We start from the raw sequence: 27562 nt of genomic DNA, 5'->3' as shown, positions 1-27562 counted from the left end.
AGAGTGAGTACTGTACATCGTTGAGAAAAAGTTTGCCAATTCAACATGGATTTTTGGAGGGTTATGGAAAATACAAATAATTGAAATCAGAATTGTTATTTCAGTCTCATGTACTGTATTGTAAATCAGAACAGCACAGTTCTGCCTCACAGCGCGGTTCAAGCGAACAGTGTCACTGATTGTAGGAAAAAAAAAAATCAAGGCTGCGGTTTAGAAGATGGGGGCGCCTCAATGAGAAAGATGAAACAACTCAAGTGTTCCCTGGTCTTGATCACGCTGGCACCAGTGGGGAACATTTGAGTGAAATGGAAAACAAGACGCCATCTTTACGTTCAATTCATGTCTGCTGTGCCTCAGGCCCAAGTCCCCTGGACTTGCACACTCACTTTGACACATTCACACAAATGCAAGCTTGCTGCGCAAGGCTCGAACTTGTGGTTCCACTCCAGTGACAAGAGGCTATAGTCAGGGTGGCGACGCTTCAGGAGCAGCTCCTCATCTTGGAGAAGCATGTTTGCGTTGGCCTGGAATTAATAACTTTTCATTTAGTGCGGAAATGACAGGAATAGTAATTAAGGAAATGGAATGATTTTATTGGCCATGGTGTTTATATTAACTTCCAGATGTGAAGCAGCTGCTTGTGCAGTAAGCGACTTTATCCCATACCCCCATGTACACGCTGGATAAACTTTTATTAAATGTAACATAACAGCGCCACTCAACTAGATTGCTTATCAATGTATATAACAAATATGAATGATATGCAACATGCGTTTCCAGCATTTAAACTCATATCACACTCAGTTTGATTAACATGCGATGGCTGCGGGGCACCATGAAGTCTGTCCGTATTCATGAATGTGTCCCTCAAGTGCAATTTATTTGCAGATATAACGTTACTCTATTTTAGGCATGATTTGCTTGACTGGTAAAGTTAATAGTGAAGAGTGGCTGTTCAGCAGTTTTGGGTGGCCTCCCCAAGCACATGTGAGATCCATATCATACTCTGCAGTACAGTTCAAAAAACACTAAGTGGCAATGACATTGTTGCCAGATTCCTTCTATTGCCTGGCACAGAGCCTCAATGCATTAAAAATGTATATCAAGCCACTCTCTGCTATAACTTTTGAAGCTCTTATGATCTTTTTAAACTGTCAGACTCACATATAATGTGCGGCCCATAAATTGTGCAAATGAGTGTGTAGATTTAAAAAAAAAGATAGAATGTTACTGATGAGGTTCTGGACGTTCTCTGGTTGAGCTGAGAGTGCATTATGTTTGTAAAGACATTCAACAGTCATTAAAGATGAATGCAAGCTAATGCAACGATTTCATGTCTGGACATGTAAAAATCATACGTTTACATGTTTTTGCAACTCACGCTTTGAAATCGCATTCTTCATTGAACAGTGAGTATTGCTGATTTTGTTCGTCACTTTCCACTTTCAACATCATTTGAGAGGTATTTTTTGAAGTTATTTTGTCTTTTTCACAGCAACAGACATGGTGTCTCCATTACTGGAGCAAGAGATGGCTGTGATGTGTTCCCATCTGGTTTCCAGTGAAAATGCATCACTCCATTACCAATGTCTCTGATCTCGAGGATACTTTAATCTAAGACTATAAACTCAATTTAATTACATCCTGCGAAAGAGCTCGATTAGTTCAATGCAATTAAACACGGATTACATCCACTTGGCAACTCAAAAATGCTCAAATGGTTTTGCTGTTTTTAATTGAACAGTATGTAAACCACAACATAATTTACACACGTATAAATGTTACTTGGTGATCGATCTTTAGTTCCGTACCAAATGGCTTCTAAATCTCCCAGAGCCTCTGCAGTTTAAACCTTGATAGAACACTAACTGAAATACATTGGAATTGACACTTGGAGAAATACTAATTCATAGTTTCAAACACAGAAAGATGTTTGAACCCTATAGCACATTGCAGCATTTTACATTTGTATTTTTTATTCGATTCGATTATATTAGATTCAATTCGATTCGATTCGATTATGTTTAGTGGTGCACCGATCAATCAGCCACCAATCGTGATCAGTTGATTTCTGTGGAAAAGTACGTGACCGGCATATGCCGATTAATGCCTTTCATTGCCAATCACAAAAAAAAAACAACAACAACAACAAAACGATCACCCACAGCTCATACTTTGCAGCCGACAGCCAACTAGAAACCAGCCAGTGTGTAGCATCCTGTCCCCTCGCCCTTTCTTTAACACCACACATCCCTCCATCCATCGATTATCTGATCCGCTTATCTTCAAGACAACCTTCAAGATTATATGACACTCCTACCCTATCATCTGAATTGTTCCTTTGATCCCTTGAGCATCAGTTCCTTTGCTCTTCCATATCTAAGACATCACATGCACATTTATGAAAAAGGAAATAAAGAGCATCTTGTAACTATTTACAAGCGTTTTGGGAAGTGTGTGGCTTCACCATCACTACAGTGGGCTACATTCAAAGAAGGTGCGAAGTAGTGGGTGAGCCCTAAACACTCGCCCTGATCTTGCACCAAAGAACACATGAAGGGGTTGAGGAAGAGGATTGCACTTTTTCCCGTTTTTTTAATCTTTTCATTTGGGTTCGCACAAATGTTTAATTTTATTATAATTATCTTTATTATAGTTATCTTTATAATAGTAAAAGGGTCCCCAGACAGGCTTTATTACAGCTGTTACAGCACTCTACAATACATGCATGTAATACAGTATGCTCAGCCTAGTTCACTCTATTCAGTCTTGATACACATAAGTTGACAAGTGTTTCATTTCTTTCTTCAGTAAAGCACTTTATAGGCTATTTAATTTAAGTATTGTCCTCTTTCAGTAGACGTGTCCCCAGACAGGTTTTGTTTAACCCTTTCAGGGACAGCGGTTACTACAGCGGACAGTTTATCGGGTTATCAGGTTACAGGTTATCATTATTGGTGCATGAAAGGGTTAATTTACAGCACTTTATATGTATTGAAGTCTGTATTCTGCTCATATTTCGTCATGCTGTATAGCTTTCCCATGCCTGCAGTGTAGCTTTGCGTCCTTGTAACAATCATCACCTAGAATTGGAATACTCCCTGCTGAAGACGCACAAACTTTGGAATGCGTCAAGCTGAGAATCGGTTTAGGAGAAACAAAAGTTATGACATCACACTTTGTGTCTCGGTACCGCCCTTCTGATGGTATAAAAATGATGTGAATCTCTCCCTGCTTCGCACTCGTGACCTGCAGCCATTGTCTGTAATTCGCGGGTGCCCGGAATATTCCGTTATTAAAAGCTTTGAAGGAACTGTTCATCGACTCCAGTCTTTATTTGAATAACCAACATTCTCCCCGTCCGAAATTCACCGAACACGCGGGGGAGAGGAGGCCGCTCTTCCCCCAACAGTATACACTACAAGATAGTAGGCCAGTTTCATATGCTCATGTTCAGGCTATTAAGTGTTTCATAATTATTAAAAGTGTTAAAGTACAAAGAGGCCAAACTCTCAAATTTATTTCGGCCATGTGGTTTTGCTGCGATGCCAAGAGAAATGTCCCTTATTTCCAGATCTGAAAGGTGGATATGTTGTAATAGACCAGAACCACAAACTATTGATCTGAAGCGCCCTAGAACATTTTGAGGTCAGAGCGTGGGACAATCACAGGAAGAGGTAGCTATCATACGCCAGTTTTGAGCTGCATGATTAAACCTCGTTAAGATAGGTGGGTAAAGTCATCAGTAAATTCCATGTGTGCAGCCACAGCACACCTAAAAGAGCAACGATGCTTGCACATTGTGCTGCATGTTTGTGCAAAATGCCATACAATTACAACAAGCTTCCACACTTGGGTACAATGCCTACAATTGCAAGGTGGGAAAAGAAAATTCTTGATTTAAAATGTGCTGTATTGCTATCACATGATTTGACACCTACAAAAAAAGCAAACCTCATGAAAATCGGTTGATATGTGAGTATGTTTCCACTTACTTCCAATGTCCACGCATTGCCGCTGATGGAAACGTTGCCCCTGCCAAGATGGCCCCTACGTATGCATGGTGGTTAGCTCGTCTGCCACAGCGTGGTGGCGTGTTATTTTTTTCATTCTTTTTCTTTTTCAACGAACTTTATTGAAAACAACAAAGCATGTCTGGCGTATCCATACCCTGGTAAAAATATATTTATATAATCAAACTTTTAGAAAATATTGCGCAACATCCGTTCCACAACGTTCAGTTCTTCCGCTGCGTAGTGAAGTAATGGCGTCCGCTAGCGAGGTTCGTGTTTCCCTTTATGTTAATGTAAATTCAGTTGAATTTCTCAACCTGCCACTGCTTATACTGCTGCCGATTATATTCTTTGTAACGATAATGTGTCTATTCCCTTACACCATATGTTCGGAATTGGTAATCATTGTAAAAGTTTGGTGTTCTGGCGACGTTGTTGTGATGCTAATTGTCTTGTGAGCTAACGTCAAAATCCCCAAGACAATTTCTGTTTTGAAATGATTTACAATGGAATTACTTGACTTACTATGTATTAGAGTTGTTTGATTCATTCCCTATAAACGTGACTTCCAGGAGAATACTACACCTACTGAGGGGGAGCTGACGGAAACCTTCGCGTCTTCGAAGAGAGAGGACAGACTACGAAAGTTCCGCGAGTTACATTTTAAACGGGTAGGACTAAACTCTTGTTTTATTTATTTCTGTCAATTACAAATTTTGCATTGCGTCTTGATTGGTCATGTTTAGTCATTATTTAAAATGCATATCTGACATTTAACATACAAACCAGATGTAGGCCTTTTACATATTTTTTTCATACAATTTTAACCCGCCCCGTATAGCCGCGCACCCCTCCAAAAATTCTCATGAAGAAATTGACTTCTATATCAGAAAACACACGACAGGGAATTTGTCTTTATTGATAATTAGTGTTAAGCATTGGTTTTATTGGGAGAGAATCTCATCCACTGGTCAACTTTCTGCATTAAAACTCCAGTCCATCCTTATCTAAAACTTCCAACTGCATTTCCAATAAATATCACAGTGCAAAAAACCACGGGGTCAGTAGACCTTGAATTCGTTGCCAGCTAATCGGAGTGCACCAAGGGACATATTTTTTCAGGATGCCAAGTTGAGAAAACTTGATGTTAATCTGACACATATCAGGGACTTTACAAGAATGTTTTCCTCCTTGCAATAGAGTCCTGAAAAGTGTTCTGTATCCTCTTCCACAGAATGAAGCACGCAAGCTCAATCACCAGGAAGTTGTTGAAGAGGATAAAAGGCTAAAGCTACCCTCGAACTGGGAGGCTAAAAAAGCCAGACTGGAGTGGGAACTTAATGAAGATGAAAAGAAGAAGGTATGTAACACACTAAAAGTACTAAAAAGTTGAAAATTGAGTTAAGTCCATAAATATGGGGATATAAATATTGGGGCATGGACAAAAATCCATTGTGGTGGTTGTCAGAGTAGAAATGAGTTAACTGCAGCATTTTGGCTTTATTTTGAGGGTGTTTACAGCCAAATCAGTTGAACACTGCCGGGATTACAACTGTTTGTATATATATGCCTCCCACTTTTTAAGGAACCAAAAGTAATGGGACAAATTCACAATCATAAATCAAACCTTCACCTTTTGATGCTTTGTTGCTCTGTTTTTATGTTTAACACGATGTCCCAGCTTCATTGGAATTGGGTTTGTACAATGTTTTGAAACAAACTACTTACCTGATAAAATTATCAAACCAAATCGGGTAATTATGAGTGAAATTATTTACAAATAACACATTTTTTCCCAACTATCATCTCAGTGTAAGATATACAGTGGACCCGTACGAATTAGCATTTTTGCATATTCACTTTGATTAGTTACTTGGTTGTTTCTTTGAAACTGATCATATAATAAGTATTGTATTGAAATATTTTTTAGTGAATGTGCATGTTACGGTGACATGGCCACCAACCACATCCACACAGTGCTGATGTTGTGGATTCAAATCCGGGCTCCTGTCTTGCTAGGTGGAGTTTCCTCCCTCATTCCAAAAACGTGCACACTAGGTTAATTAAAGCCTCTAAATTGTTCTTAACGGTGTGATTGTGAATGGTTTTTGTCTATTTGTGCCCTACAAATGGCTGGCAAAACCAGTTGAGGGTGTGCCCTGCCTTTCACCCAAAGACAGCTAGGATAGGCTACAGCACGCCCGCGACCTTAGTGACGATAAGTGATTCAGAGAATGTACTGTGTGTTCCTATTACGTTTTGGTAACAATTCATACACTGATGACCATTACGTATAATACAATTGTATTGATCTTGCTGTAGTGCTCTGTGAAAATAAAACAATCAGGAATGTTTGCGTGCTTTTGTAATAACCACGCAAAAGATGATTATTGTCTTCTAAACATGTAAATTTTTCTATTAACTTACATTTAGGTTGATTGAATTAAGGTCTGGGTTGTGTGTTGTTTTTTTAAAAGGAATGTGCAGCCAGAGGGGAAGACTACCACAGAGTGAAACTCCTCGATATCACGGCTGATGATGCAGCGCGGTGGGAGAGAAAGAAAAAGAAGAAGAATCCTGACACAGGATTTGCAGGTTGGGGTTAAAAATCGTTTTGGTGTTCTTTGTTCCTCGAGCTTAGATTCATGTCTGGCTATCGTCTTTGAGACGGTTTGCGATTGCAAACGAAACCTGACGAAAAATCAAGTAGCCCATTTAATTTAAGTAATTTAAGAACTTATTTTTGATTCGCAATTATGGTATGTCAAAAAAATTGTCTTTTTTTATTGTTAGTAAAAATCTACTATGTTCTTAAATGTCACTGTTAAAAATGCAATTCCAATGAGGTAGAAAAACTGATGTTCAGCAGAATTGTAGTTATCTGCTGAATGTAACTATTAAAGTAACTGGTACTCTAACTTTGTTACTTTTAAAATCAAGTAGCCAGTAAAGTGGAGGCACGGTGGGCGACTGGTTAGCATGTCTGCCTCACAGTGCAGAGGGGCAGGGTTCGATTCCAGCTCTGGCTTTTCTGTGTGGAGTTTGCATGTTGTCGCTGTGCCTGTGTGGGTTTTCTCTGGGTACTCTGTTTTCGTCCCACATTCCAAAAACATGCCTAGCAGGTGAATGGAACACTCTAAATTGTCCTTAGGTGTGACTGTGAGCACGAATGATTGTTCGTTGGTCGTTAGATCCATGTGTTTCATGTCTTTTGATCAACCAGTAACACATGACGGTAGCTGTACTCCACACTTAGGAATAAATGACCATGTCTGATCAGATCAGAGTTTCATCTAAAGATAGCAAGTACATTAAACTTTAAATTTAACCGATGGCACATTGCTTCATCCATCTACATTCACACCAGGCTTAAACGTCACCTTTTGTGTTCGACATACTGAGTTGTGGCATATTTTGAAGGAATGTGGAATTTTTTTTTCTCATGCCCATAATAGTCATAGTTTATGTTGGTGCATGAAACAACCTCACACTATTTCTGTACTAATTATTGTTCACACTTCAATCTGCTAAGAAGGCTTTGGCCTGTCGTGTATGGCTACGATCACATCACAAATGATCAGCGCTGAACCTGCATGAGAGGCTACTTACGGGAAACTCACAAAAATGTTCTTTCTGTCTCACACTAACACATCCGACCCAGGTTATGCTGAGGCCCAATTCAGGCAGTATCAGAGGCTCACCAAGCAGATCAGACCAGACATGCAAAACTATGAGAAACAGCGAGAGGAATGGTAAGTAAACTCAAGTTCATAGAGCACTTAAAAACAACCATTGTTGTGTACAAACCAATAACAAAAACAACAATGAAATAGCTCAAGTACAGCCAACGCTATAAAACACTAAAGCAATGCCAAAACTCATGCCGAGTCTAAAGTCATTGATTGAAAGTTTTAATTTGAAATTTTTTCAATTTTAAGACGAGTTTTAAAAATGGGCAATATTTACATTTGTTCAATTGCATCGTAGATGTGTCAAGGGTAGACAGTGAAAATTTGAGGGAAAATGACATCTTGATTTTTGTTTCTCTGATGAAGAGGCACATGAGAATGATATACGAGCACATCTCTGCAATTATAAGCATATCGCGTCAAACATAATCAATGCCAAGGATTTTGCTTGGCTTAATCTGTTTAGCATTCATCCCATCACATGTGCACAAAGTACAACTTATATATCAATGACTGTACCCCAGGTTTGCCCTGGGGATAGTTTCATCCAAACTAAAAGCTGTAATTTAAAGAATTTTCAACTCTGAATCTCTGGCACGCACACGAAGGTCAAGGAAGTGCCTGCGGGCTTTTCTTGCCTTTAAATGTTGCCGCATGCACAACCGTGAAGGATGCACCGACACATTTAGCCCCGAGTCACACTATCGTCTTTCAGCGGAATGACCAAGATCACAATGGTGGTATAGAGAAGCCCATTCAGATGTGCCGAAATGCTGATTAGCTATGGCTCAGTATTTCTAATTTCTTTTGCACTTAACCCGCAGTGGTGAGGACTTCCACCCCACGTCCAATAGCTTGATCCACGGCACTCATGTCCCTTCCCAAGAGGGCATTGACCGCATGGTGGAAGATGTCGAAAAACAGTAAGTTCCAGTCAAAAGATGACAAAAGAGATGACTTCCTACCAACATTACTTTGATGCTGGCTGTTGACTACACATATCTACCTTTCGACTGAATAGTTATTTATAGGAACGGCTCGCTGCAATTTAAATTCCAACCCCCCAAAATCATTTCACTCAATCCCAATGAGATGATTCATTCTATTTGATACCCCCAAACTAGAGCAATGCTGTTCAAATACTTTGTGTTTTCAAGTGAAATAAATACTTTCATAATTAATGATAAAAAAAAAAAATCATCAGGGTGACCTGGACCAGACACTGCCAGGCAGTCATGTTTGAATATAGAATAACATCGAGATGAACCACTTTTTAACTTTTCATTACCACACGCCTGTGTTTATTTAGGGGTTCGATTCCGGCTCCGGCCTTCTTGTGTGGAGTTTGCATATTCTCCCGTGCCTGCGTGGGTTTTCCCCGGGTACTGCGGTTCCCTCCCACATTCCAAAAAACATGCATGGCAGGTTAATGGAACACTCGAAATTGGCCCAAGGTGTGATGTGAGCGCAGTTGGTTGTCTCTGTGTGCCCTGTGATTGGCTGGCAACCAGTTCAGGGTGTACTGCTCAAAGACAACCGCAATTAGCTCTAGAACACCCTCGACCCTTGTGAAGAGAAGCGGATAAGAAAACAGATGGACGGCTTTCTTGTGTTCAGATTTATTTTTGTGTCAAGAGAAAGTCTCTTCCCTTGCTTAAAGTTTCGGCTGTCATAATTTTCACTGCTCACCAAGATTCATGACACCCAGTGGATAAGATAAGAAAAGATAAGATAAGAAAACCTTTATTTGTCCCACAATGGAAAAATTTGCAATCTACTCAACAGGAAAAAAATAGTGGGGGGGGGGGGGGGAGTAAAGAAAAACAAAGTATTGCATGCACAAAATAAATGTTTCAGAAAAATGAACTGTGTACAGTACAGAATGCAATATAAAATATAGATATAAGCATATATGCAACTGCATATATGCTTGCCCTGACCCGTTTTATATGCTTATATCCCAAAATGGGTCAGGGCAAGGAACAATGAAAAGACCATAAGTAAAAACAAACATGTCTTCCTGCATCGTGTAGAAAAGTGTTTTTCCTAGGTGGTGGCAAGAAATATTTTCCAAAGAAGGTGCCATTTAGCAATGCTTTCACCTCATTAAATGATGATTGGTGCATTTCTGGGACATTTTGTCTTCTTTTTTTTGTGACGTCAGTTTGATCATGTGATGTGTTTGCACAATTGTGCACACCCTCCTATGAATTGGATGTAGCTGTGTTCAGAATTAAACAATGTCGTTGAAACTCATGTTAAATTGCCTCAGATTAACCCCAAATGACTTTCTGATTTTGTAGTTGGCTTTAGGTTTGTCGAGCGCAAACACCATCCCTCTGGTCCATGTAATAGTACCGATCCAAAACATTATAACAACCTTCAAAACCCATTCCAGCAATTGTAAATGAACAACTTGGTAAGAAGTCCATTTTAAATTACCAGTAAATCAAAATAATTATTTAAATGGAAATTACATTTAAAAAAGGCAGTTCATTTGAATTTTTAAAAATCTAGTTTTTTAAAAAATTCGGATTAAAATAAACCTTTGGGGGGGCACAAGACGGTGCAATGAGATTAATAGTTTGATCAAAAAGTCAAAAATATAATACTCGGATTAGTCACTTAGTCATATATAGTTGGGTTTTTTTTTCAATAGTTTTTTTTTTTTTTTTTAAATGTAATATGTCTTTATTTGGTATACATGTTCACATTTGTGTCCATAAGGCTCCAACAGGTCTGACCAGCAGTTATCTAACACAGTAAATGCCAACACACTTGCCTGTGGATGAAACCTTTCGGCTATTTCAGTCATCCCGTCAGCCGCCGTTTACTTTGGTTAGCCACATACCCAAGTGCAAAACACTGCTGCTCCCCTTTTCAGATCCTTGCAGATTGATCAGATTATAGTTTAGCATTGTAACTCCTCTGACAAAACCGGAGTTTTATCAGTGGTTTGTGGAATCAACCACTAAGCTGCTGTCTTTTCTGTTGTGCAGGATCGAAAAGCGTGCCAAATATAGCCGAAGAAGGGCCTACAACGACGACGCGGACATCGATTATATTAACGAGAGGAACGCCAAGTTCAACAAGAAGGCTGAACGGTTCTATGGCAAATACACAGCAGAGATTAAGCAGAACCTGGAGAGAGGCACTGCTGTTTGAGTTCCCTTTGAGTCAGCAATTCTTGCAATTGAGCAGTATATTGCTAGTCTTATATACGTGTATCTTGTAGCTATGATGTATCCATTAAATTTCATGTTTGTACAGTTTAAGAATAACATGAGTATTCTCACCCTTATTTTTAAAGTATACCATTTTCAGCGATTCTTCAGTAGAGAACATGAGTTGGTTGTGTGTGTGTGTGTGTGTGTGTGTGTGTGTGTGTGTGTGTGTGTGTGTGTGTGTGTGTGTGTGTGTGTGTGTGTGTGTGGTCTCATGACAGTGACATTTTGAGCGTGAGAAATATCCACCATCAAGACACATTAAACCTCGAGGCTTGTTTGTTGGCGAATGCTCGCTGACAAATGTGTTTGAAGTAGGTGCACTGTGGTAAGGAGCAACAAGAGCGTAATTCAATTGATTATCATCTATCCCATCTCTGTCTGACCAGCTTGCCTGAAGCAGCTACAGCCTTGTGACTGGCCAGGAGATTAATGGCAAGCCATTCCCATGCACAGCCCCTCCCCTCCCTATACACTTCCCCCTCTTCATCTAAATCTGTCTGATGTTGATAGCACAGTGCCCTCTACAGGGGCGTATTAAGTTACCTGGAGTTTATTTTCTTCCGAAATGTTATTGAGATCATCCATTCATCCATTATCTGAACCTCTTTAGCCTCACGAGGGTCGCGGGCATGCCAGAGCCTCTCGCAGCTGACTTCGGGCACCAAGCGGGGTACACCCTGAACCGGTTGTCAGCCAATTGCAGGGCAAACATTGAAGAACAACCATTCATTCCACATTCACACTAAAGGAGAATTTAGAATGTTCCTTTAACCTGCCATGCGTGTTTTTGGAATGTGGGAGGAAAGACGTGACATGTTGCAGTATTAGCATAGAAGAGTAATCTTTTTGTTTTTAATCTACCTAAAAAATCGCACTCGCCGCGATGGCCATGTCATCCGTCTGCCCCAGGAACACCCAACCAGCACCATCTTGGCCTTCAAACCCCAGCATGCTGGCTGGAGACGACCCAGAGGTGCCCCCCGCACTCGCTGGCTGGACGTAATAGCCCTGGACCTTGGGGTCTGCAATGTGACCCTGGCACAAGCTCAACATTTTGCCTACAATAGACCCAGATGGAGAGACCTGGTTGCATTGGTTTGCTCTACGTGCCATGTAGTGCAAAAAGAAAGACCTAAAAAAATAGCAATGTCAACTCAGATTGAACAGTTAGCTTATCAAATAGTAAGAGATGGGTCACAAGGTGGAAAAAATCAGACACGATGGAAAATGCCAAGAGTGTAAAATGGCACGCAAACATGCAATTGTACCTGCCCTAACTCGTAAATATGATAAAACAGCGACATTTTGTGGACATGTTAAAAACTGCAATTCAAGTCAACTTAACTATTTCCAAAGCACTTAAAACCCACCACCGCTGCTTAGAAAGTGTTGTACATAGAGCAAAAAGAAATCATACGACAACAAAGACGGTTAAAATAATACATGAATAATCAAGACATTTTAAAAAATGCACAAAAACGGTAAGACCAAACCATCTGGCAGACAGATGGTCTTAAGTTCTCCTATCTTACTTCCTATCACAGTTAGCAAAGCAGTCTCCAAACCATGATGCCTCATCCGACAGTTTTTTTTTTAATTTGGACAACAGTGGCATCCTCCATGGTGTCTTCCAATGACATATACACATTCTCGTTGGTTTACTTCTCTCCAATAAAGATGTTTGGAAATTCATCCCTTCATCCATTTTCTAATTCGTTCATCCTCACTTAAGGGTCGCGGGCATGCTGGAGACTATCCCGGCTGTCATCAGGCAGTAGGCAAGGTTCACCCTGAATTGGTTGCCAGCCAATCGCAGAGCACACAGACGAACAACCATTCATGCTCACAATCACATCTCGGGACAATTTAGGGTGTTCCATTAACCTGCCATGCATATTTTTGGAATGTGAGAGGAAACTGGAGTACCCAGAAAAAAACCCACACAGGCACAGGGAGAGCACGCAAACTCCACACAGGTAGACCGGAGCCAGAATCAAACCCTGTACCGTTCGTATGTTCACTTTAGGCTGTTGGAGCCCTATATGTTTCATGCAAAATAACAGTCTACTGTTGAAAGAATGGACACAAAGTTTATGTTTCCATCAATAAATATTTTATTTGAACAGCAAAAATACAGGAGTAGGGAAAAGAAATAATCCCACCTGAATGATTTCTTCATGTCTTCCAATTTAAATCATCTGAAAGAAAATGCCACTATGAAATGACTGAAAATATGTACAAATTAATTACAGTATATGTGCAGCGTCCTCTTGGTTGTGGTCCATCCTATCGTGACTTGTTGCGCACTTGTTTACGCGGCCTGGCAGACTGACTCGACATGACTGGGACCCAGTGGCCATAGGGCTTCCTGCTTTCATAGCTGTCCACTCTGGCTGTTACCTTTGCACCAATCTGCAGCACTGTGCTTGGTTTTGCCACACAATTCTGGGGAAAGAAGATGTGATAACATGCTTTCAAAACATATTTAATGCAATACTATCAGAAGCCACTATAACGTTATGCAGTTTGTATTTTGAAAACTATATTTAAGAAAACTTTAAAAAATTGAGAAAAACTTCAATGATTCAAATAAAATCAGACTGCATAGTTCAATACAAATTGTATATTCGTAAGCTCAAAAACAGACCCCCCCCCCAAAAAATGTGCATTCCAAGTTAAATGGAACTGAACTGGACTTTGCCAGTGATACTTTGGCATACCACAAGAGAAAGCTGAGAATCGCTGCTCTAAAACGTGAAGGGTGAGCTTTGTCTAAAAATCTGTGGTCACTTACATTGATGCTGAAAGTGATGGTTTTTGGTTTTGCGGCCACCTTTGGGCTGGTGATAGTGGCCTCTGCTTCGTTGCTCTGTTTCATAAAGACAAGAATAGCACAACTAGTCAGACTTGAGTAGAACAAGTGTTGAGCTTTTTGCTTTCACTGTATAGACTCAATCTAGCTTTTCACAGTACAGTAATTGTATAGAAAACACTTGTAGTGCAGAAAACCACATGCACATTTACTCTCACTGTTACAGCCAACTTCTCAGCAGACGCCTCATGTACCAACTTATCTTTGGCATATGGAGACGACTTCTTCATCTGGTTATAGTTCTCTTGACAGGAATAGTCATTATAAAGCACACGCCCGCACTCCATCAGCAAGTGGTGGATTCTGCTAAATAACGATGACCCATTTCAACTGCAAACCATAGATACATTTGTCATGTCAACACAGTACTGCCTGTAGAACGCAGTATATCAGTCCTCTAATTTGCTTGTGCTGTGTGTACAGTTCTGTGTGTTTCATTTACATATGTCCTAATCCAGGTACAGAATAGATAACGCAGAAGAATCATCTGTCAACCTTTCACGCAAACTTATTGTCGTCACCCAAGTCACATGACAGCCTTTTATTCCCAGGTGCCGATGAGTGAAGACCACTGTCATGTTATCTATGAAGACAGGAATAAATACAGAAAGTATGTGCATTCCCTCAGGGTTCCAAAAGGACAACACAAGACACAGGAAATACATCACAAAACAGACTCCTGTATTGACTGTCCGGTAAATAGTGTTGCCGTACACACGTCAGATGGAGAGTTGCTTTTGTTTCAAATATATTGCCAGTGCGGCTAATGTAAAAACAAGTCAAAATGACCCATCAAAAGCCTAACACTGACGGTTTAACTATAGATCTTCATAGGCCATGATATACATTAGCTGATATTTATGTTTCACTTCTACCTTTGCCTCTTGACGTATTTCGGTTGATGTAATGAGGCAATTACATTTTTAATACTGTATCATAGGCTATGTTCACACTGCAGGGCATGATGCCCAATTCTGATATTTTGTGGGGGTGGGGAAAAACACTTGTTCAACAAATATGAACGGAATAGATCGGTGAAGTGACACACAAAACACCAAGTCACTTGGCGCTGTTTCTATACAGTATGTAAATATGGTCCTGCGTATAGGGGGCTCATTTCGGATTGCCAGAGAAGTTGGGTTGGAGTAGGTAGAAATATTTTGGGGAAATGACACTACTCTATCTCCTTATTTCTTGGAGTCGTCTATTTAAAATACTGTCAAGTTATTGCTGTGCAAAACAAATGCATTGTCGGCGTTGCTCAATTACTAATGTCACTACAAATGACCACTTTAAGCTTCATCTGCAAAGTGGGACTAAAGTCAAATATATTTTAACACTGTTACTCCAACCAAATTTTCAACTGCATAGACGAGTCTGAGTAGTCTCCCGGGCACTTTGCCCAGCCACTGTGGAACGCATATTTGCCTTTTGATGATGTGTAGGGAGGATAAGCGCCACGCAAGTGTTCATACCGCCGAGTAAAATACCGGTAAATGAAGATACATGTGTGAAAACTGCAGTGTGAACATGGCCTTATTATCACTTACTCCCTTCACAGTGATGACCAATCCTAATCAGGGGTGAGTGACACAGTCAGCAGGGCAGGCACTCACCTTTGATGGTGTCTTCTCAGGGTATGGTCTCACCCTTTTCTCAGACTGGGGTGGAACACCTTGGGGCTCCTTCAGCTGCTCTGACAGGATCGGTTTCACACTCTCGGGAAGCTCCAATTTCTCCACTCCTAGCAGCTTCATGGCATTGCTCTTTGCAGCTTTGAGAAGTTCTCTTTTATCTGAAGGAATGCAAGTGAAGCTACAATCAGTGTGTGTAATATTGTTAGCGGAATGGAAATGTTCCTTAAATTTTGCTTGTTCAAAATTACCTTCCAAGCTCAAGCTGACTGAACTTCCTGAAGATCTTGAGGGGCTTCTATTGGCTCTTGATGGTGATCTGGGAAACCTGTTCAAACGAGCCTGAGCCCTACTGCATCTCCTCCCACCAAGTGGAGACCTAGAGCGGGACCTGGAACTGGAGCGTCTATGGTGCCTGTGATACCTGTGCAGTGAGGGTGAGCGGCTGTAGGACCGAGAGTGTGCCCTGTGGCGGCGTGCAAGGTGGCGGTGGCCCCGGCTGTGTCTCCGATGGCTGCGACAGCGGGAATGTCTGTGGCAGCGAGGATGAGAGCGGGACCTGGAACGGGAGGAGGAACCACGGCTGGATGATGACGATCTGTCGCGCCCCCTCTCACTCCCAAAAGAGGAGGTAGGGCTGCTCTCATAACTATTCCTGGAGTAGTAGGATGAGGGGCTGCTCTGATCAAAAATCCTGCTCAGGCTATCACTCTGGTGAACATGAGTCATTGCAAGGTGAGAGTCTTCTCCCTTGGTCATGGTCTTGCACATGCTGGAACAAAAAAAAAAACTGATTAAGAACAACACTGCAGTTTCCCAAAGCCATTTTGCACTTCATTGTTCGTGGCCCTGCTAGGTTGCAATTTTAAGTCACATCCTTGATGTAGTACCATGTTGTGACGCAACATTGACTGGAGGGTACAGCGTAATTAGCAGCAAGAACAGGATGCCTTTATAATACGATTTCTTGTTCCCACTCAGCAAAGACAAAGATTTGCTTGCGAGTTTTGTTATATACTGATTATGCGTGCTGCCCATCTACCAACAAACAAATCTAATAGAGGTTGGTTGAAATGTATATTTTACGTAACGTGAACTGGGAACTCAAAACTAGAAATTAGAGCGAACGCGTACTTTTGAAAAGGGTGAAATGTTGAGATGTCTTCAAAGTGTGTAGGAGTACTGTACTAAGACCACAAAAAATGTTTCGTAAAATTTAATTGCTATCACAGCAATCGACGGGTTTTCACTGGGTGCAAAGCAAAGAACCTATTCCCCTCGTCAAACGGGGGTTTCACTGCTCTCCAAAATGGGTCAAACGGGAGCTATTAGTAAACGAGTAAACATTGTACAAGTCTAACACAAACACTACCATATTCATTTTTTTCAACCACTTATGCTTTATTAACTTGTTTTCTTGTCCAGTCCACAAGAGCAATGGCGTCGTTACGTAACGAAAGCGTACTGGAAAATTCTAGCTCACGCAAGTTAGCAATAGCTGTAGCTCTGACGCGGCATGGTTTAATAGTCCTGAACAGAGCGTGACTACCCCAAGACTATCATACAAAGCGAACCGTTTCGAAACAAAATTCCTAAACTCGGTGATATTAGCACACTTGCAAATTCAAATGATTAGGAAAACGATCCTTTGAGGAACTTACCAGTTAAACTGTCGCTTGAGTTGAAACAGTATCAGGGTAACGACGGTAACAAACGCACAATATGTTTGTCTTTTACAAAGTAATTGAGGAATTTGGAGATTATGAAATGTCGTTTGCGTATTAAAAGGTTATGATCATTCTCGTTGTCGTCTTACAGTTAAAATGAAGTCGAGTAAGTGGTCCAACGAGTTTTTACAGCGCTTCTGGAAAATTCCAGTCACGTGATTCTCCTCTGTGACGCCCTCTCCTGGCGGTATGGCCGAAAGCATTCAAAGCGTCGTCATTCAAAATAAACAGGGCGTCACTCCAGAACAGTTTTGTATCCGCTTAACATAAGCATGAGGACGTTTATAAATATTTCATCTGCAATCATTGCCCTTTTACAGTGAAAAATAGTGTTGTGTGAACAGGAAGTTCTGAACAGTTCAAGTCATTACACGCGAGCAAAAATCACGATATGGTGCAATCCTTGAATTCACCTAATAATGTGAGGAATGTAAACATCACAAGACGTGTCTGAGCGGCCTCGACAAACCACAAAATAAGGATGGTGCCGTTATATTGTCGATGGAAATCTCGCGATAAGACAAACTATGTAGATCCCTCGCGATATTTTATGCACAAAGTACACTGGCGCTATGTTTACAGGCAATCCAAAGGTTATGTCTGATCTCGCGATTATTTGTATAACCGATTTAAATAGCTGCGTGAGCGCGATAATTGTTCATTTGACATTTACTCCCAGTCTCGGATCTTTTCTGTACGACCTGGCAACGAAGCTAGCAATTGCTCAGAAATGGATATTCTGACTGTTTTGCCCTCCGATTTTGGATATGTCATATTCATTTACCTTTACAGTTGGATAATGCTGGCTTATCTAGCTGTCAAAGTTGGAGCTGCCAGGAAGAAGTATGGCGTTAAGGTAGTGGTGTTTTCATTTCAATGGACTGTGTTGATTATACAGAGCGAATAACGATAGACTTTGCACTTGTTACTTGTTTTTGAACAATCGCTGTGTGTTTATTTTCTAATAAAATAATTGTCACGTATATTGTACAGTATCCAACAATGTACAGTGACAAGGAGCACGTTTTCAACTGCATCCAGAGAGCCCATCAGAACACTCTTGAGGTGTATCCTCAGTGGCTTGTTTTCCAGACCATCGCAGCCCTCGTCTATCCGGTAGGCTTTATTTTAATTTGAATATCTTATTTCAATAAGATATTCATCAGAATGGTTTCTTAAAACGTCAGCCTTGTAGGATGGGCAAAAGTTTGACATGAATATAATAACGGCACCACCGTCAGGAGCCAAAAGCGCTGTCACAATGACGAAGCACATTTTTCATTACCTGTATGATAAGAATCTTTTTGCTGTTTCTCGATCCTCAGTTATCAGCGTCAGTACTAGGAGCCATTTGGGTGACCAGTCGGTTTTCCTATGCCTGGGGTTATTATACTGGAGGTAAGACTGACATTTGTTCTATAAAATAGGGATCAAACACCTCAATTTGACCTCGAGATCACAGCAATTGATGCAGGCGCCAAGAAAATTTGAATATCGAGGGAATGTCTATTTATTTCCATACTTTGCTTCAAAAAATGGATCAATACTAGTTCACAACAGAAAAAAGTGAACTATTTCAAGACTTTATTAGTTTTATTTTTGATCATCATGGCAGAAAAACACAACAATTAAAAATATGGTGTTTCACAAAATGGTGTTCACAAAGTTACACGATCATGACAAAGATCCCTATGTCCAAATCTTGTCAGCCATCTAACTCTAAATAGCGAAAGAGGGGCGGCATGTTGTTCGACTTCAGAGTGCAGAGGTCATGGGGTCTATTCCAGCTTTGGCCTTCCTGTGTGACGTTTGAATGTTCTCCCTGTGTTTGTGTGGGTTTTCTCCGGGTACTGCGGTTTCCTCCCACATTCCTAAAACATACACAGCAGGTTAACGGAACACTCTAAATTGTCCCTTGGCGTGTTTGTGAGCACGACTGGTTGTTCGTCTGTGTGCCCTGCGATTGGCTGATAACCAGTTCAGGGTGTACCCAGCCTACTGCCTGAAGACAGCTGGGATTGGCTCCAGCACGCCCGCAACCCTTGTGAGGATAAGCGGATTAGAAAATGGATGTTTGTGACCATTTTGACAAATTTTTGAAGGCTTACAGAAAATTGAGTTTTGTAGCTATACAAGCAAGCCTTAACCCTCTTCTTTCATCAGGAAAAAAAATAAAATTCTACCTTTTACCATTGTTTAGCAGACAGCAGTGGACATTGGTAGGTTTCTTGAAAATACTAATTTCCCCCAAAAATTCAGAGAAAAAGAGCTTTTTGTGAAAGGATGAATTTCAAGCAGAAGGTGCCATTTTTTTGCAATTGTGATACCTCAAATATCTAAACAAATTTAAAATGTTTCCAACTAAGTAACATAAACAACACAAAAAAATTATGTTTCCAACTAAGTAACATAAACAACACAAAAAATGTTCGTTGCAAAATACCAGTTTATTGCGAAAAACAAAACACTGCACTGATGCATGAACTAAAAAAAAAAAACAACAAAACACTGCACTGATGCATGAACTCTGCATGAACTTTTCATGAACGTTGAACTTTATTCATGTTTTCACCACAACACTGCTTTCGAACACCACATCGCCATCCATGTTGGATCGCTGTACTGTATACACACACACACTTACACAACGTGCGGCCCAAGATCTGACCAAAGTCACTGCTGCCATTTAGTGGTGCCTTATTATACTGAAATAATTCCCAAAGCCTTGATACTTACTGAGGAGCAGCGCGAAGCCTATTTATTTATATTTAGTAACAAAACACCAATAACGTAATTTTACATTTTGGTGTCAAATGAGTTAAGAATAAGGGGGAAATGTGGCCGGAAAAGGTATACAAGTGACATGAATGATTGTTATAATGGTGAGTCAGAAATCTTTGGGTGCTTCATAAGGAGTGGACTGAGGCTGGTGTCAATCCATCAAGAACCACCACACACAGATGTCGACACGACATGGGCGACAGCGAAAGAATTCAACATGCCATGCTGCTCCTTAACCAAAAGCAACATCAGAAGCATCTGTGCTAATAAGAAAAAGTACGATGTATGTTGGCAAGTGGTGGCAAATCCTCTTTTCAGAAGAAAGTATGCTTTCATTTGAAAATCAAGGTCCCAGAGCACATGTGCCCAAGTCTGGTCCTTGAGATCCCCTGTCCAGCTTGTTTTAGTTGTGTGTTGGGGGAGACATCTAAAACAGCATGGACAGGGGCTCTCAAGGACCAGATGAAGAAAGCCCTGTACCAGAGTCTGAAAAAATACTGTGACAGCACAAAAGTCAACCTGCTTAAATGCAAGAGAGTGAGAGTTTGAAAAACTGGGTGATGGTAAATTTTCCATTGTTCTCAGCAAATGTCTTCTTCGCTCATATATGCAGCCCGACAGAGTCAATTTTTTGACGATCCGTCGATGTGTGTTCAGGCAGCTGTTTGGTGTGTCTTTAATCAGACTTGGTTTTAGTGGGAAAAGTGATTTAAAAACTTTGTGGTCTCAACTGGCGTGGAATTGAGCCTTCCCGCCTTTTAGTCGTCACCTTTCATTGCCATGCGGCCTTGTTAGTGCAGTCGATAGAGCGTCAGTCTCATAATCTGAAGGTCATGAGTTGATTCCTCATACGGGGTATAGCAGTCTTTTCCCAAACCTCTTCAGTTAAAATTGGTTTTCGCCACTTGGACAAGAACACGCGTCTGGCCCATTGAGTCAATTCTGCTCTTTCCCCTCTTCTTTATCCATCTCGCCTTTCATTTGTTAACTTTACTAGCTATGTGGCCTCTTTAGCGCAGTTGGTAGCGTGTCAGTCTCATAATCTGAAGGTCATGAGTTCAAACCTCACATGGGGCATGGCAGTCTTTTCCCAAACCTCTTTGGTTAAAAATCGTTTTCGCCACTTGTACACGAACACGCGTCTGGCGCATTGAGTCATTTCTCCACCCCACCTTCTCCTTCATCCATATTGCTTTACATTCGTTACTTTTGCTAGCCATGCGGCCTCATTAGCGCGGTACGTAGCGCCTCATAAAATGATGGTCATGAATTCAACCCTCATACGGGGCATGGCAGTCTTTTCCCAAACCTCCTCCGTTAAAATTGTTTTTCGCCACTTGGATATGAACACGCGTTTGGCACATTGAGTCAAATCTCCACTTCACTTTCCCTTCTCCTTCATCCATATCACCTCACATTCTTTACTTTTGCGAACATGAGTCCTCGTTACCACAGTAGGTAGCGCGTCAGTCTCATAATCTGAAGGTCATGAGTTCAATTGTCATACGGGGCATCGCAGGCTTTTCCCAAACCTGTTCAGTTAAAATTGGTATTCGCCACTTTGACATGAACATGCGTCTAGCCCATTGAGTCAATTCTGTGCGCGGTCCCTTCTCCTTCATCCATATCGCCTTAGGTTCATTACTTTCGCAAATCATGTGGCCTCGTTAGCTTATTAGGTAGCGTGTCAGTCTCATACTCTGAAGGTCATGAGTTCGACCCTCATACAGGGCATGGCGGTCTTTTCGCAAACCTCTTCAATGAAAAATGTTTTTCGCCACTTGGGCATGAACATGCGTCTGACCCATTGAGTCAATTCTCCACGTGGCGTTCCCTTCTCCTTCATCCATATTGCCTTACATTCGTTACTCGTGTTAGGCATGTGACCTCGTTAGCGCAGTAGGTAGCGCGTCAGTCTCATAATCTGAAGGTTGTGAGTTCAACCCTCATACCGGGCATGGCGGTCTTTTCCCAAACCTCTTCAATGAAAAATGTTTTCGCCACTTGGACATGAACATGCGTCGACCCCGTTGAGTCAATTCTCCACTTGGCGTTCCCTTCTCCTTCATCCATATTGCCTTACATTCGTTACTTATGCTAGGCATGAGGCCTCGTTAGCGCAGTAAGTAGCGCGTCAGTCTCATAATCTGAAGGTCATGAGTTCAACCCTCATATGGGGCATGGCAGTCTTTTCCCTAACCTCTTCAATAAAATGTTTTTCGCCACTTGGACATGAACACGCGTCTGGCCCATCGAGTCAATTCTTTACTTTCCCTTCTCCTTCATCCATATCACTTCACATTCATTACTTCTGCAAGCATGAGGCCTTGTTAGCGCAGTCGGTAGCGCGTCAGTCTCATAATCTGAAGGTCATGAGTTCAATCCTCATACAGGGCATGGTAGTCTTTTCCCAAACCTGTTCTGTTAAAATTGCTATTTGCCACTTGGACATGAACAGACATCTGCCCCATTGAGTCAATTCTGCGCTTGACTTTCCCTCCTCATTCATATCGCTTTACATTTGTTACTTTTATGAACATGCGGCCTCGTTAGCGCAGTAGGTAGCGCGTCAAACTCATAATCTGAAGGTCATGAGTTCAACCCTCATACGGGGCATGACAGTCTTTTCCCAAACCTCTTCAGTTAAAATTGTTTTTTGCCACTTGTACAAGAACACGCGTCTGGCCCATTGAGTCAATTCTCCACGGCGTTCCCTTCTCCTTCATCCATATTGCCTTACATTCGTTACTTGCGTTAGGCATGCGGCCTCGTTACCGTAGTAGGTAGCGCGTCACTCTCATAAACTGAAGGTCATGAGTTCAACCCTCATATGGGGCATGGCGGTCATTTCCCAAACCTCTTCAGTTAAAATTGGTTTTCGCCACTTGGACATGAACATGCGTCTGACCCATTGAGTCAATTCTCCTCATGGAGTTCCCTTCTCCTTCATCCATGTTGCCTTACATTCGTTACTTGTGTTAGGCATGCGGCCTTGTTAGCGCAGTCGGTAGCGCGTCAGTCTCATCATCTGAAGGTCATGAGTTCAACCCTCATGCGGGGCATGGCAGTCTTTTCCCAAACCTCTTCAGTTGAAATTGGTTTTCACCACTTGTACACGAACACGCGTCTGGCGCATTCAGTCAGTTCTCCACTTGTTCCCTTCTCCTTCATCCATATTGCTTGATATTCGTTACTTGTGTTAGGCATGCGGCCTTGTTAGCGCAGTCGGTAGCGCGTCAGTCTCATAATCTGAAGGTCATGAGTTCAACCCTCATACGGGGCATGGCGGTCTTTTCCCAAACCTCTTCAATGAAAAATGTTTTTCGCCACTTGGACATGAACATGCGTCTACCCCATTGAGTCAATTCTGCACGGCATTCCCTTCTCCTTCATCCATATTGCCTTACATTCGTTACTTGTGTTAGGCATGCGGCCTCGTTAGCGCAGTAGGTAGCGCGTCAGTCTCATAATCTGAAGGTCATGAGTTCAACCCTCATACGGGGCATGGGGTTCTTTTCCCAAACCTCTTCAATGAAAAATGTTTTTCGCCACTTGTACAAGAACACGCGTCTGGCACTTTGAGTCAATTCTCCACTTGGCGGTTCCTTCTCCTTCATCCATATTGCCTTACATTCGTTACTTGCGTTCGGCATGCGGCCTCGTTAGCCTAGTAGGTAGCGTGTCAGTCTCATAAACTGAAGGTCATGAGTTCAACCCTCATATGGGGCATGGCGGTCTTTTCCCAAACCTCTTCAGTTAAAATTGGTTTTCGCCACTTGTACAAGAACACGCGTCTGGCCCATTGAGTCAATTCTCAACAGCAATTTCACTTTTCCTTCATCCATATTGCCTTACATTCGTTACTTGTGCTAGCCATGCGGCCTTGTTAGCGCAGTAGGTAGCGCGTCAATCTCATAATCTAAAGGTCATGAGTTCAATCCTCATACGGGGCATGGCACTCTTTTCCCAAACTTGTTCAGTTAAAATCGTTATTCGCCACTTGTACACGAACACACGTCTGTCGCATTGAGTCAATTCTCGTTCCCTTCTCCTTCATCCATATTGCTTGACGTTCCTTACTTGTGCTAGCCATGCGGCCTCGTTAGCGCAGTAGGTAGCGCGTCAGTCTCATAATCTGAATGTCATGAGTTCAACCCTCATATGGGGCATGGCAGTCTTTTCCCTAACCTCTTCAATCAAAAATGTTTTTCGCCACTTGGACATGAACATGCATCTGGCCCATTGAGTCAATTCTCCGCTTGACTTTCCCTCCTCATTCATATCGCTTTACATTTGTTACTTTTATGAACATGCGGTCTCGTTAGCGCAGTAGGTAGCGCGTCAGTCTCATCATCTGAAAGTCATGAGTTCAACCCTCATACGGGGCATGGAAGTCTTTTCCCAAACCTCTTCAGGTAAAATTGGTTTTCGCCACTTGTACAAGAACACGCGTCTGGCCCATTGAGTCAATTCTCAACAGCAATTTCCCTTTTCCTTCATACATATTGCCTTACATTCGTTACTTGTGCTGGCCATGCGGCCTCGTTAGCGCTGTAGGTTGCGCGTCAGTCTCATAATCTGAAGGTCATGAGTTCAATCCTCATACGGGGCATGGCACTCTTTTCCCAAACCTCTTCAGTTGAAATTGGTTTTCACCACTTGAACACGAACACGCGTCTGTCGCATTGAGTCAATTCTCGTTCCCTTCTCCTTCATCCAAATTGCTTGACATTCATTACTTGTGCTAGCCATGCGGCCTCGTTAGCGCAGTAGGTAGCGCGTCAGTCTCATAATCTGAAGGTCATGAATTCAACCCTCATACGGGGCATGGCGGTCTTTTCCCAAACCTCTTCAGTTAAAATTGGTTTTCGCCACTTGGACATGAACATGCGTCTGGCCCATTGAGTCAATTCTCCACTTGGCGTTCCCTTCTCCTTCATCCATGTTGCCTTACATTCGTGACTTGTGTTAGGCATGCGGCTTTATTAGCGCAGTAGGTAGTGCGTCAGTCTCATAATCTGAAGGCCATGAGTTCAACCCTCATGCGGGGCAGGGCAGTCTTTTCCCAAACCTCTTCAGTTGAAATTGGTTTTCACCGCTTGTACACGAACACGCGTCTGGCGCATTGAGTCAGTTCTCCTTGTTCCTTTCTGCTTCATCCATATTGCCTTACATTCGTTACTTGCGTTAGGCATGCGGCCCCGTTAGCGCCGTTAGGTAGCGCGTCAAACTCATAATCTGAAGGTCATGAGTTCAACCCTCATACGGGGCATGGCGGTCTTTTCCCAAACCTCTTCAGTTAAAATTGGTTTTCGCCACTTGGACATGAACATGCGTCTGGCCCATTGAGTCAATTCTCCACTTGGCGTTCCCTTCTCCTTCATCCATGTTGCCTTACATTCGTGACTTGTGTTAGGCATGCGGCCTTATTAGCGCAGTAGGTAGTGCGTCAGTCTCATAATCTGAAGGTCATGAGTTCAACCCTCATATGGGCCATGGCAGTCTTTTCCCTAACCTCTTCAATAAAAAATGTTTTTCGCCACTTGGACATGAACACGCGTCTGGCCCATCGAGTCAATTTTCCACTTTCCCTCCTCCTTCATCCATATCGCTTCACATTCATTACTTTTGCAAGCATGAGGCCTTGTTAGCGCAGTAGATAGCGCGTCAGTCTAGTAATCTGAAGGTCATGAGTTCAATCCTCATACAGGGCATGGTAGTCTTTTCCCAAACCTGTTCAGTTAAAATTGTTATTTGCCACTTGGACATGAACATGCATCTGGCCCATTGAGTCAATTCTCCGCTTGACTTTCCCTCCTCATTCATATCGCTTTACATTTGTTACTTTTATGAACATGCGGCCTCGTTAGCGCAGTAGGTAGCGCGTCAATCTCATAATCTGAAAATCATGAGTTCAATCCTCATACGGGGCATGGCACTCTTTTCCCAAACCTGTTCAGTTAAAATCGTTATTCGCCACTTGGACATGAACATACATCTGGCCCATTGGGTCAATCCTGCGCTTGACTTTCCCTCCTCCTTCATATCGCTTTACATTCGTTACTTTTATGAGCATGTGGCCTCGTTAGCGCAGTAGGTAGCGCGTCAGTCTCATAATCTGAAGGTCATGAGTTCAACCCTCATACGGGGCATGGCAGTCTTTTCCCAAACCTCTTCAATGAAAAATGTTTTTCGCCACTTGGACGTGAACATTCGTCTGACCCATTGAGTCAGTTCTCCACCTGGCGTTCCCTTCTCCTTCATCCATATCGCTTCACATTCATTACTTTTGCAAGCATGAGGCCTTGTTAGCGCAGTAGATAGAGCGTCAGTCTCGTAATCTGAAGGTCATGAGTTCAATCCTCATACAGGGCATGTTAGTCTTTTCCCAAACCTCTTCAGTTGAAATTGGTTTTCACCACTTGTACACGAACACGCGTCTGTCGCATTGAGTCAATTCTCGTTCCCTTCTCCTTCATCCATATTGCTTGACATTCGTTACTTGTGCTAGCCATGCGGCCTCGTTAGCGCCGTAGGTAGCGCGTCAGTCTCATAATCTGAAGGTCATGAGTTCAACCCTCATACAGGGCATGGGGGTCTTTTCCCAAACCTCTTCAATGAAAAATGTTTTTCGCCACTTGGACATGAACATTCGTCTGACCCATTGAGTCAATTCTCCACTTGGCGTTCCCTTCTCCTTCATCCATATTGCCTTACATTCATTACTTGCTTTAGGCATGCGGCCTCGTTAGCGTAGTAGGTAGCGCGTCAGTCTCATAAACGGAAGGTCATGAGTTCAACCCTCATATGGCGCATGGAAGTCTTTTCCCAACAATTCTCCACTTGGCTTGGTTTTCGCCACTTGTACAAGAACACGCGTCTGGCCCATTGAGTCAATTCTCCACTTGGCGTTCCCTTCTCCTTCATCCATATTGCCTTACATTCGTTACTTTTATGAACATGTGGCCTCGTTAGCGCAGTAGGTCGCGCGTCAGTCTCATAATCTGAAGGCCATGAGTTCAACCCTCATATGGCGCATGGAAGTCTTTTCCCAAACCTGTTCAGTTAAAATCGTTATTCGCCACTTGGACATGAACATACATCTGGCCCATTGGGTCAATCCTGCGCTTGACTTTCCCTCCTCCTTCATATCGCTTTACATTCGTTACTTTTATGAACATGTGGCCTCGTTAGCGCAGTAGGTCGCGCGTCAGTCTCATAATCTGAAGGCCATGAGTTCAACCCTCATACGGGGCATGGCAGTCTTTGCCAATGTGCTTTTAAACTGATGTTTTCAAGTTGTTGTTTTTTAATGAAACAATCTTCACTGTCGCGGTAAACCTGCCATTAAAAAAATGTGAGCCTTGGTTTTGAATTGAGCATTTTCATCTTTCATTCGCTAATTTTACCGTCACTTCGGCCTCATTTACGCAGTAGTTCGCTCGTCAGATTTGTATTCTGAAGGTCATGACTTCAACCCTCATTTCTCGGGCATCGCTGTTTTTTGCAGTTAAAATTGGTTTCAGCCAAGTGTACATCAACCCTTGAAAACTTAATTCAGTTGATTCTCAGCTTTGTTTTCCCACCTCCTGTATACCTACCTTAAACACAGGATAGTG

General features: G+C 42.1%; 3 protein-coding genes, 1 long non-coding RNA gene and 7 other non-coding genes across 11 annotated transcripts; 10 read left to right on the top strand and 1 right to left on the bottom strand.

Moving 5' to 3' along the window:
* The first annotated feature begins 4184 nt into the window (after positions 1–4184).
* Positions 4185–11025, top strand: syf2 (SYF2 pre-mRNA-splicing factor). Its single transcript, XM_019878313.1, has 7 exons — positions 4185–4282; positions 4586–4684; positions 5248–5373; positions 6491–6608; positions 7675–7765; positions 8527–8625; positions 10702–11025. Exons 1-7 carry the CDS (start codon positions 4265–4267, stop codon positions 10865–10867), a joined length of 717 nt encoding a protein of 238 aa, XP_019733872.1. The 5' UTR covers positions 4185–4264; the 3' UTR covers positions 10868–11025.
* A 1994-nt stretch (positions 11026–13019) lies between these two features.
* On the bottom strand, positions 13020–17308 carry rsrp1 (arginine/serine-rich protein 1). The gene is made up of 5 exons (XM_019878287.1): positions 17097–17308; positions 15687–16207; positions 15418–15596; positions 13724–13798; positions 13020–13374 (listed from the first exon to the last, which is right to left on the bottom strand). Exons 2-5 carry the CDS (start codon positions 16204–16206, stop codon positions 13216–13218), a joined length of 933 nt encoding a protein of 310 aa, XP_019733846.1. The 5' UTR covers position 16207; positions 17097–17308; the 3' UTR covers positions 13020–13215.
* Positions 17309–17721: 413 nt separating this feature from the next.
* mgst3b (microsomal glutathione S-transferase 3b) lies at positions 17722–18604 on the top strand. The gene is made up of 3 exons (XM_019878288.1): positions 17722–18018; positions 18156–18278; positions 18488–18604. Exons 1-3 carry the CDS (start codon positions 17893–17895, stop codon positions 18587–18589), a joined length of 351 nt encoding a protein of 116 aa, XP_019733847.1. The 5' UTR covers positions 17722–17892; the 3' UTR covers positions 18590–18604.
* A 2343-nt stretch (positions 18605–20947) lies between these two features.
* On the top strand, positions 20948–21020 carry trnam-cau (transfer RNA methionine (anticodon CAU)). The gene has a single exon. It is a non-coding gene; the product is annotated as a tRNA-Met (tRNA).
* A 1247-nt stretch (positions 21021–22267) lies between these two features.
* trnam-cau (transfer RNA methionine (anticodon CAU)) lies at positions 22268–22340 on the top strand. The gene has a single exon. It is a non-coding gene; the product is annotated as a tRNA-Met (tRNA).
* Positions 22341–22486: 146 nt separating this feature from the next.
* Positions 22487–22559, top strand: trnam-cau (transfer RNA methionine (anticodon CAU)). Its single transcript has one exon. It is a non-coding gene; the product is annotated as a tRNA-Met (tRNA).
* Positions 22560–23153: 594 nt separating this feature from the next.
* On the top strand, positions 23154–23226 carry trnam-cau (transfer RNA methionine (anticodon CAU)). Its single transcript has one exon. It is a non-coding gene; the product is annotated as a tRNA-Met (tRNA).
* Positions 23227–23375: 149 nt separating this feature from the next.
* Positions 23376–23448, top strand: trnam-cau (transfer RNA methionine (anticodon CAU)). The gene has a single exon. It is a non-coding gene; the product is annotated as a tRNA-Met (tRNA).
* Positions 23449–23953: 505 nt separating this feature from the next.
* LOC109520789 (uncharacterized) lies at positions 23954–24797 on the top strand. Its single transcript, XR_002169236.1, has 2 exons — positions 23954–24358; positions 24583–24797. It is a non-coding gene; the product is annotated as an uncharacterized LOC109520789 (long non-coding RNA).
* Positions 24798–26022: 1225 nt separating this feature from the next.
* On the top strand, positions 26023–26095 carry trnam-cau (transfer RNA methionine (anticodon CAU)). The gene has a single exon. It is a non-coding gene; the product is annotated as a tRNA-Met (tRNA).
* Positions 26096–26245: 150 nt separating this feature from the next.
* trnat-cgu (transfer RNA threonine (anticodon CGU)) lies at positions 26246–26318 on the top strand. Its single transcript has one exon. It is a non-coding gene; the product is annotated as a tRNA-Thr (tRNA).
* Positions 26319–27562: the final 1244 nt, after the last annotated feature.

The sequence above is a fragment of the Hippocampus comes genome, unplaced genomic scaffold (genome assembly GCF_001891065.2).
Source record: "Hippocampus comes isolate QL1 unplaced genomic scaffold, H_comes_QL1_v1.1 scaffold470, whole genome shotgun sequence".
Classification (NCBI taxonomy): Eukaryota; Metazoa; Chordata; class Actinopteri; order Syngnathiformes; family Syngnathidae; genus Hippocampus; species Hippocampus comes.
This window is presented reverse-complemented; position numbering and strand designations above follow the sequence as displayed.